Here is an 11,434-nt window from a genome sequence, read left to right as displayed (position 1 = left end):
GAAAGCATCATCGTGCAACGGATCGAATTTGTAAATCACGTGAAGACTATAAGAAAATCCGGAAGGAAGCGTCAACGAAAAATCAACCCGGTCGTCACCCGAATAAGGTTCCAGCGTATACAGCAGCGAACTTTCCAAATCTTCCAACGATCGGAAAAGATCGTGAAGAAGTTCCACGAGTCGGAACACCCCCAGGATTCCAAAGAAATAGCAACGTTGCAGCCCCAGCTTGGAATCAATCTTCCCATCAACCGAATCCGAACCCGGATTGTTCGCAGTCAGCCCCCAAATACTCTTCAGCAGAACTTTTGCCGATTTTCACCACCATGTGGACCCAGCTTCAGCAGTGCAACACACGTGCTGACCAAATACGCGTACTAGGTGAGTTTATTATCCAGTATGGGTAGCTACGAGCTAAAAGTCATGCTCTGGAATGCCCATGCTGTCAAACCAAAACACATGGAATTCATCGATCTGGCATCAAGGGAGGAAGCCGATATACTAGTGGTCACCGAAACCTTTTTAAAACCGCAAACAAACTTCAGTATACCAGGATACAGCTTAGTACGACTCGACCGCACGCACTCCAATGGGGGAGGAGTGGCTATCGCTATCAAAAAGCCCATCAAGTTCAACATACAACCTCACTACCAAACCTCTGTCATCGAAGCGATAGGAGTTGAGATAACAACCAGCAGCGGACCACTGTTAATCATAGCAGCCTACTGTCCTCGACAATGCTACGACGGCAACGGGATGGCCAGAAAATATAAAAATGACTTAGTCAAATTAACACGGCATCGCAAAAAATTCATCATTGCTTGCGATCTCAATGCTCGTCACGAGCTGTGGGGAAACTACCGGCGCAACAAAAATGGGACTATGCTGTTCGACGAAGCACAACTCGGATACTTTGTTATCAACGCTCCTGATCAACCAACATATCTGTCTGCAGCTGGTGTGACCTCTACAATAGACCTCTTTTTGACGAATCTGAATTTGTCGAAACCCATCACCATCACCGAGCTGAGCTCCGACCACTACCCGGTGGTGCAGCGCATCGATGAAACTGCTGTTCGTGGTACCAGACAACTACGAAAAGATTACCATCACGTCAACTGGATTGAATTCCGTCGCAGAGTGGACCATCGACTCAACTTCGAAGCTCCGATTGTGACAACCGAAGATATCGACTATTGCATTGAGCAGCTTCAGCGTGCCATCCTCGCTGCCGAAGACGAGTGCGTCCGCAAGGTACCAGTTGTAGGTAAGGTTATCAATCTCGATCCCACCATACAAAGCATCATTCGTGCAAGGAACGTCTTTCGGAGACAATTCCAACGAACCGGTGACCTGACTAAAAAAAGTGCAGCACAGTATCTCACCAAACTTATAGCTCTTCATGTTACCCAGTTAAAAAATGACAGATTCAGCAATGATATTCAAAATTTAGATCCATACTCTAGACCCTTTTGGAAAGTGGCAAAAATTCTAAAATCTAAACCCCAGCAAATACCCCCACTAAAAACAGACAACACAATTCTAGTTACTCCAGAGGAAAAAGCTAATGCCATAGGAAACCATATCTTGAATTCCCATAATCTTGGTATCTCTATAACTAGCCCTATGGAGGGAGCAGTCCGAGAAACACTAGTCACCTTGAACAATACCTCTTGTTACGTCCCAGCCAACAAAAAAATTACAACCGAGCAAATAACATCTGCCGTCAAACGCTGTAAAAATATGAAGGCTCCGGGGTTCGATTCCATCTTCAACCTCGTGCTAAAAAAGCTGAGCACTGAAGCCTATACTTTCATTGCAAAAGTATTTAACAAATGTCTTGATCTTTTGTATTTCCCGTCTTGTTGGAAAATGGCAAAAGTTATTCCGTTGATAAAACCAGGAAAAGATCCCACCAGCCCCACTAGCTACCGTCCAATAAGCCTGTTGTCGGCGATAAGCAAACTCTTCGAGAGAATGCTGTTGGACAGAATTCTCGAACATGTGAACAACAACAATATCCTTCCTCCTGAGCAGTTCGGATTCCGAGCTGGCCATTCGACAACTCAGCAGCTATATAGAGTCATGCAAATTATTCGAAGAAATAAAGCAGTATCCAAATCCACGGCGATGGCCTTACTGGACATTGAAAAGGCCTTTGATAGCGTCTGGCATGATGGCCTCGTCTATAAGCTCTACCGGTATAATTTCCCAAACTACTTGATCAAGATCATTCAAAGCTACCTCTCAAACCGTACCTTTAAAATCTCGCTGAACGGTGTTCTCTCCGAAGATTTTCGCATTCCTGCAGGAGTTCCGCAGGGCAGCTTGCTGGGCCCAGTGCTATATAATATATACACGGCGGACATCCCACAACTCCCAAACGACTGTTTCCTCTCAGTCTTTGCAGACGACACAGCCATCTTATGCAAGGGAAGATTAACCAGACACATCACCAAAAAACTCCAAAGTTGCCTTGACAATTTCTGTAACTATCTGAACATATGGAAAATCAAAGCTAACTGCAGCAAAACGCAGGTAATACTATTTCCCTACCGTAAATCCCCAAAATTAGCTCCACCAAATGACTGCAAGATTGTGCTGAATGGTACTACCATTGAATGGTCTACCGAAGCGGTATATCTAGGGTTGACTGCCGACTCTAAGTTATTATTCAGAAGCCACATACAAAAAACTTATAATAAATGCTCCATGTTGATAAAACGATTATACCCACTAATTAATAGAAGATCGAAAATGATCACGAAAAACAAAATAGCAATTTACAAGCAAATAATCGCACCAGTAATATGCTATGCAATGCCTGTCTGGGCTACATGTGCAAACACCCATAAAAAGAAACTCCAAGTATTACAAAACAAGTGCTTGAGAATGATTCTTAACCTACCTTGGCGAACACGGATAGCGGATATACACAGATTAGCGAATGTGGAAACGATCGAAGAAACAATAAGAAAATCTTATGAAAATTTTACCACCAAATGTGAAAACTCAGAGTATCGAATGATACAAGACTTAGTATTGTAGTTAGAATAGTAGTTAGATTAGTAGTTAGTTTAGTGTAAGGCACTCTATCATTCAACATAAGTTGAAAATAACCGATTAGGCTATGCTAATAACGAAACCAAATGTAAATAACCAAAAACAAAGATGAAAAAAAAATAGTTATATTTTGAATCACTTGAAATGTAAAATATTCAGATATGTAAAAAGGAATTGAAACAATAAATGATTGAACGTGAAAAAAAAAAAAAAAAAACGAAAATCGTGCTCATTCGGTGTGAGCTGCGAAAGGGGAAAGATCGTACGGATGTACGCAGTAAAAACAATCGTCGGCAAGGTTTGAATTGTTTTAAAAGATTCCCGTCTTGAATCAACATAGTTATCCACAAACCGTCCTTATTAGGACAAAGGCAAAATGGAAAAAGAATTTAATTAGAAAGTTTCTTTTATTAACTAGTATTAAGTTTGCGCTTGGTAATTCTGTACTTTTACCAGTGAATCATAAGAAAATGTTTTTCCAATCTACAAACCCGAAGGTTTTTGCAAATCCAAGAAAATCAGTGAATCTGGCAACTCTGCCACTAAGCGAAAGCTACACCAAAACGAATGATGAAAATATTTTCATTTATCGAACAAAAGGACGTCCTTCCATCTGCATTGTAAAGTCAATAAATAGGAACAGCTTGATGAAAAGTGTGCTCATTCGGCGTGAGCTGCGAAAGGGGAAAGATCGTACGGATGTACGCAGTAAAAACAATCGTCTGCAAGGTTTGAATTGTTTTAAAAGATTCCCGTCTTGAATCAACATAGTTATCCACAAACCGTCCTTATTAGGACGAAGGCAAAATGGAAAAAGAATTTAATTAGAAAGTTTCTTTTATTAACTAGTATTAAGTTTGCGCTTGGTAATTCTGTACTTTTACCAGTGAATCAGAAAATGTTTTTCTAATCTACAAACCCGAAGGTTTTTGCAAATCCTTCCAAAAAATCAGTGAATGTGGCAACTCTACCACTAAGCGAAAGCTACACCAAAACGAATGATGAAAATATTTTCATTTATCGAACAAAAGGACGTCCTTCCATCTGCATTGTAAAGTCAATAAATAGGAACAGCTTGATGAAAAGTGTGCTCATTCGGCGTGAGCTGCGAAAGGGGAAAGATCGTACGGATGTACGCAGTGAAAACAATCGTCTGCAAGGTTTGAATTGTTTTAAAAGATTCCCGTCTTGTATCAACATAGTTATCTACAAACCGTCCTTATTAGGACGAATACAAAATGGAAAAAGAATTCAATTAGAAAGTTTCTTTTATTAACTGGTATTAAGTTTGCGCTTGGTAATTCTGTACTTTTACCAGTGAATCATAAGAAAATGTTTTTCTAATTTACAAACCCGAAGGTTTTTGCAAATCCTTCCAAAAAAATCAGTGAATGTGGCAACTCTACCACTAAGCGAAAGCTACACCAAAACGAATGATGAAAATATTTTCATTTATCGAACAAAAGGACGTCCTTCCATCTGCATTGTAAAGTCAATAAATAGGAACACCATGATGAAAATCGTGCTCATTCGGCGTGAGCTGCGAAAGGGGAAAGATCGTACGGATGTACGCAGTAAAAACAATCGTCTGCAAGGTTTGAATTGTTTTAAAAGATTCCCGTCTTGAATCAACATAGTTATCCACAAACCGTCCTTATTAGGACAAAGGCAAAATGGAAAAAGAATTTAATTAGAAAGTTTCTTTTAATAACTAGTATTAAGTTTGCGCTTGGTAATTCTGTACTTTTACCAGTGAATCAGAAAATGTTTTTCTAATCTACAAACCCGAAGGTTTTTGCAAATCCTTCCAAAAAAATCAGTGAATGTGGCAACTCTACCACTAAGCGAAAGCTACACCAAAACGAATGATGAAAATATTTTCATTTATCGAACAAAAGGACGTCCTTCCATCTGCATTGTAAAGTCAATAAATAGGAACACCATGATGAAAATCGTGCTCATTCGGTGTGAGCTGCGAAAGGGGAAAGATCGTATGGATGTACGCAGTAAAAACAATCGTCGGCAAGGTTTGAATTGTTTTAAAAGATTCCCGTCTTGTATCAACATAGTTATCTACAAACCGTCCTTATTAGGACGAATACAAAATGGAAAAAGAATTCAATTAGAAAGTTTCTTTTATTAACTGGTATTAAGTTTGCGCTTGGTAATTCTGTACTTTTACCAGTGAATCATAAGAAAATGTTTTTCTAATTTACAAACCCGAAGGTTTTTGCAAATCCTTCCAAAAAAATCAGTGAATGTGGCAACTCTACCACTAAGCGAAAGCTACACCAAAACGAATGATGAAAATATTTTCATTTATCGAACAAAAGGACGTCCTTCCATCTGCATTGTAAAGTCAATAAATAGGAACACCATGATGAAAATCGTGCTCATTCGGTGTGAGCTGCGAAAGGGGAAAGATCGTACGGATGTACGCAGTAAAAACAATCGTCGGCAAGGTTTGAATTGTTTTAAAAGATTCCCGTCTTGAATCAACATAGTTATCCACAAACCGTCCTTATTAGGACAAAGGCAAAATGGAAAAAGAATTTAATTAGAAAGTTTCTTTTATTAACTAGTATTAAGTTTGCGCTTGGTAATTCTGTACTTTTACCAGTGAATCATAAGAAAATGTTTTTCCAATCTACAAACCCGAAGGTTTTTGCAAATCCAAGAAAATCAGTGAATCTGGCAACTCTGCCACTAAGCGAAAGCTACACCAAAACGAATGATGAAAATATTTTCATTTATCGAACAAAAGGACGTCCTTCCATCTGCATTGTAAAGTCAATAAATAGGAACAGCTTGATGAAAAGTGTGCTCATTCGGCGTGAGCTGCGAAAGGGGAAAGATCGTACGGATGTACGCAGTAAAAACAATCGTCTGCAAGGTTTGAATTGTTTTAAAAGATTCCCGTCTTGAATCAACATAGTTATCCACAAACCGTCCTTATTAGGACGAAGGCAAAATGGAAAAAGAATTTAATTAGAAAGTTTCTTTTATTAACTAGTATTAAGTTTGCGCTTGGTAATTCTGTACTTTTACCAGTGAATCAGAAAATGTTTTTCTAATCTACAAACCCGAAGGTTTTTGCAAATCCTTCCAAAAAATCAGTGAATGTGGCAACTCTACCACTAAGCGAAAGCTACACCAAAACGAATGATGAAAATATTTTCATTTATCGAACAAAAGGACGTCCTTCCATCTGCATTGTAAAGTCAATAAATAGGAACACCATGATGAAAATCGTGCTCATTCGGTGTGAGCTGCGAAAGGGGAAAGATCGTACGGATGTACGCAGTAAAAACAATCGTCGGCAAGGTTTGATTTGTTTTAAAAGATTCCCGTCTTGAATCAACATAGTTATCCACAAACCGTCCTTATTAGGACAAAGGCAAAATGGAAAAAGATGGATTGGTAATGTATATGACATAACAGGGGTGTCGTGACCACACTTCGAAGCTATTTCAAATCTTGCAAAGCATAAATTGACATAATTTCAATGCTTGTTCCTTTATGAATGAAATGACAAATTTTCAGGTCAACGCGGCAATAACTTTGCAATTTATAGAACAATTTTATATTTTTAGTTATCATATATTAACTGTCATCTCTTCCAAACAACTTAACCCTCTGCTGCCAACCACGTGGTTGTGCAGGGTTAAGGAGAATCATTGTAAAATGTCCAATACATAATTTTATGTTGTTACCTCCACTAAAACCACTTCAGAACACTCCCACCTGTCATACATGTACATTGTCTGCATGTTGAAATCATTATATGAAATTATTGACCTGTATTCAACGCGGAGAACTCGGTAATAAAATTGTTTTGCTGAATATACTAACGAACGGGATCCCCAGGAAAATTTCGCTGAGCCCGGTGAATCGAACTTAATGCGCAAAATTTAGCCATTTGAAGGAGATACAAGCAGAATTTTAAGAATATGAGCATCACGGTTATGTCCCGGACATTACCCGCCCCTAGTTTTTCGCTAAGCGTGTTCATTTCTGTACGGAAAAGATTCCGATGGCTGTTTCGAGAGATTTTAACATTGATATTTCAAAGCAAGAAAATTGTTCATTTCATGAATGAATGTCTCAACGAGCTTAGAATCCAGCGCATCCCCTATCAACGCAGACGCCAACAACAAAGGTTCTTTTCAGAACCACCATAATTATTATAAAGAATAACTTGAAACATTCCCACATATTTCATTGAGTATCATTCGATTTGAATTACAAGTCAAACGAGTAGTCACGACACTCCGGTTATGTCCTAGACATTACCCACCCATCTTTTTTTTCTTTCTCCTGAGCTTGCGTATCATGGGACAAAACTGCTCGTTTCTCGATAGCAACGAACCGCCGACCGACTCTTTTTTTCGCGCGCGCGTTTTAGCTTACCACGCTTTCACCTACCTGTCTACCTATGAATTTGCGTACCTTTAACTGGTCTGAATGATAAAAGTAAAGTTGATGGCTGGTGAGTTAGTACTGTATCAATCAGGAAGCAATTACAACACACACACACACACACAGGAAGAGAGAGATTGAGCAACCGTAAAAAAAGTCCAGCTTGTGATCTGTGTCGGGGGACAATCGTTCCCATCGATGCGTGCGCTGAATGAAGCACCTGGGTGTGATGGTCGACGCGTGCGGTTTATCAGCTCACAGCCATGTCGACGACTATGTATGCGAGAAGTCTGCTACACAACGATGTAGCGAGTTGATCAGTACATACTAAATAATAGAATTTTGAGTTAGCCAAAGCAATTCGAAATAACACTGATGATTAGAGCACTAAAATCCAAATCCGCAACTAAAATGTTGGATTTTTTTCGAGGTATTTCTCTCTGTCTGTCTCTGCCGTCGAAACAAGAAAGCATTTCGCGAGCGCGTTGTACGGTTCTACGAGCAACACAAGAATCTCGGCGAAAAGTGCACGGTACAATATTTCAAAGGGGAAAACGTTGCGCCATCGACTGTTTACAACACCTTTCGACGCTGCAATCTCAATGCCGCTTGCCGGTTGATAAAAATTATTTTGGGTAAATATTTTGTTTTGCACGAAGCAAGTTACTTCCCTCGCAAAAAAAGCAAAAAAAAAAAGAAAAAACACACAATCGTTCCCGAATACCCATTCGATTCCATTTGTACCCTAAAAAGCACAACCCGCTTCACAATTTGCTTCAGTGTTGCCCAATCGCAGATTTCTTCCGGATTTCGTTTTGAGAGCCACGAATTGCAAACAAGTGGACTGGTAGAAGATCACGAAATGTATTAGCAAAGTTGACATAGACGCCGTACTACGCGCCTGTTCCGACATCAAACGGAAGCTTCGCCGAACAGCATCCAATTACGGATCGGTTTGAAATGTTCACTAATTTTTGGCCAACAATGGAGAACGTATCTTCTAATTTCAATCAAATCGTTTGTCTTTTTTTTTTTTTTTGACAGGTTGAGAAAAAAAAATCCAAAATTTGTGTTGCCACCCGTTAACTTTTTGTGTTTTAGTAATTTTAATAACGAAAGTTTTCAGCAAAGGACCAGCCGACCGAAACGTTTTCCGCAGGTCGCCAAATTACGAGCACTTCCGCTCGAGCAAATATGTACAAAAATGAAATAATTTTATATAGAGAGAAGTTTTCTTTCGATTGGATAGCACCGAAAAGGTTTTCCAATTGCTAGAAGGTTCAAATTAACCTATTTTCCACAATTCAATTTGCACGTGCCGCCATAGTCGGATACATGATTTGATAATATTCGGCCATACGCTTAACACAGAATGTTCAGCGGGTGTTAGTTTGGACGGTGCGGACAGTGCAGTAAATTGAATGCAAACTTCCAGTGTACTTTTCACAAGCAGTAATTCAATTTTGGTTGATTTAAAACAACAGTCCGTAAAATTTTACCGGCACCGATCGAATAGTAACTTTCAACCGTCATCTACGCGTTCCCAAACAGAGCCGATGAATACGATCCTAAACAACAGACACCGGACCCCCGGTTATCATATTCGCAGACTTGCATCATCGTGCATCCATCAACTCGTCGTCTACAACTGTGTGTGGAAGAAAACCAAACCAAACGAACGCGCAATGGCTGAAACTGCTATCGACGTTGCTGCCACGGCCCCTGCCGTCGTCGCCTCTCCGCCAGCTGCCAAAGCACCACCGAAGCAGGCGGCCAAGGCTAGCAAGAGTGACGCCAAGAAACCGAAAAAATCTTCAACCCATCCACCAGTGAGTGAGATGGTTCTGGCTGCCATCCGGACCCTGAAGGAACGGAGCGGATCATCACTGCAGGCGATCAAAAAGTACATCGCCGTCAACTACATGTGTGACGTCGCCAGGCTGGCTCCGTTTATCCGGAAGGCTTTGAAAACGGGTGTCGAGAAGGGAAACATCACCCAGACCAAGGGTACCGGTGCTTCCGGATCGTTTAAGGTGACGGTCGAAGCAAAGAAACCGGCTGGCGATAAGAAACCACCATCGGGTGCAGCGAAAAAACCGAAGAAATCGGCTACTAAATCCGGGGAGAAGAAAAATCCGCCGGCTGGTGGTGGTGAGAAGACCAGCAAGCCCAAGGCGGCGATCGCGGCCGCTAAGAAATCGGCTACGAAGAAAGCGAAAGCTGCTGCCCCTGCAAAGGCGGTAACGGCTGCCATTAAACAGAAAGCCACCAAACCATCGAAGGCTGCAGCGAACAAGCCGAAGGCACCTAAGCCAAAGAAGGCCGCCACCGCCCCGAAGAAGGTCACCGCCGGCAAGAAGTAAATTCCCGACAACGTGCGCGTCCTCCCAAAACAACAGTCCTTTTCAGGACTAACAAAATTGTAAAGAATTGATTGATGCTTATTTTCCGTCAATGCTCCGTTCCCCCCATGAGTTTTCTAGCTTGAGCAGCACACCCGCATTCAACTGGCCCGCCGATTGGCAAGATAAATCAGTCGTTAGTTTGATTAAACAAATCACTATAGTAAATAGGCGCGGTTTCTTGCTCAGATAAACGTACGTACAGGTAAATTAATAGCAGGCCGTGGTTTTCTGTTGCCTTAACAAACAAACAAACAAACAGAGCAAGTATAATATTACTCTGATTAGCAAACAACGCGCTTATTTTGGCTATAATAAAACAGAGAAAAATTGGCTGGCACAATAAACAAACGAACGAACGATAATTACCGATTTTTTAGCCTAAATTGGCGAACGTATTGTATTGATCGATCAACTTTGAGATTACAAATTGTGTTGGGTACGGTTTCTACGAAGATCAAAAGTTTGAAGACTGGGAAGTTTATTGTATTAACAAGTATGATCCAGAAGTGTGTTCTTTTTGCGGCAGAATTTTCTCACACGCTGGGGGTCGGTCATATAATGGGCTGTTTTAAACTGAATAGAATAGACGACAAAAAGACCGTTTTCCGTCTTAACGAAAAACAGTCAACTAGCGCGGTAAGGGGAAAGACTACTTCCACAAACTACAGCAAAACACATTTGATTAGAAAAATGGACAGAGAAAAAAATGACAACCTTTTTAGCTCTAATGAAACAAACAAACAACAACAACTAATGTTTATATAAACTATGTGTACATTTCAATTCAACTCTTTACCAGAACGTGTTTTGGTGGCCCTGAAAAGGGCCGATGACGATGGTGTGTGACATCCGGCGGCGGGGCGGGCGACGATTTACTTCGAGCTGGTATACTTGGTAACGGCCTTGGTACCTTCCGATACGGCATGTTTGGCCAGCTCGCCCGGTAACAGCAAACGAACGGCGGTCTGTACCTCGCGGGAGGTGATCGTCGACCGTCGGTTGTAATGGGCCAGACGAGATGCTTCGTTAGCAATACGCTCGAAGATGTCGTTCACGAAGCTATTCATGATGCTCATCGCCTTCGACGAGACACCGGTGTCCGGATGGACCTGCTTCAGCACCTTGTAGATGTAGATAGCGTAGCTTTCCTTGCGGCGTTGCTTTCGCTTCTTCTTCTCTCCTCCTCCTGCTTTTGTGGCGATGTTCTTCTGTGCCTTGCCACCGCCGCCGCCGGATTTTTTCACAGCCTTTCCGCTGGCTTTCGGTGCCATAGTAACGACGTGGTTGTGCTGCTGTTAACGCTCTCGATGCGAACTGCGCTGACTGATTGGTAGCAAAAATCACTACATATCGCTTATATACGATCGTGTAGCGAGACGAAGGTTCGTCCTTTTTTGTGTTTAGCGCGTTTCGTTCGTTCGCTACTCCGCCCCTTTGGCGAACGATGTGCAATGAAGCGAATGCATAACAAGGGGTGCTGTGTGCGCGAGTGGCATCAGTGTTACTCGTATTGTCTACGTGACTACACACGAACGCGCACAGCGATA

The 11,434-nt window shown here is 41.3% G+C and overlaps 2 protein-coding genes across 2 annotated transcripts; one reads left to right on the top strand and one right to left on the bottom strand.

The window, feature by feature from the left end:
- The first annotated feature begins 9,167 nt into the window (after positions 1–9,167).
- LOC131694696 (histone H1A, sperm-like) lies at positions 9,168–10,013 on the top strand. The gene is made up of 2 exons (XM_058983175.1): positions 9,168–9,764; positions 9,966–10,013. The coding sequence occupies exons 1-2, from the start codon at positions 9,168–9,170 to the stop codon at positions 10,011–10,013; spliced, it is 645 nt and encodes a 214-aa protein (XP_058839158.1).
- Positions 10,014–10,729: 716 nt separating this feature from the next.
- On the bottom strand, positions 10,730–11,098 carry LOC131694643 (histone H2B 1/2-like; the record flags this gene model as incomplete). The annotated part of the gene is made up of 1 exon (XM_058983122.1): positions 10,730–11,098. A coding segment is annotated over one exon (339 nt), but the record flags the coding sequence as incomplete, so codon positions are not given.
- Between the last annotated feature and the right edge of the window lie 336 nt (positions 11,099–11,434).

This window comes from Topomyia yanbarensis, unplaced genomic scaffold, assembly GCF_030247195.1.
Source record: "Topomyia yanbarensis strain Yona2022 unplaced genomic scaffold, ASM3024719v1 HiC_scaffold_12, whole genome shotgun sequence".
Lineage (NCBI taxonomy): Eukaryota > Metazoa > Arthropoda > Insecta > Diptera > Culicidae > Topomyia > Topomyia yanbarensis.
The sequence above is the reverse complement of the archived record's forward strand: the minus strand, read 5'-3'. Positions and strand labels throughout refer to the sequence as shown.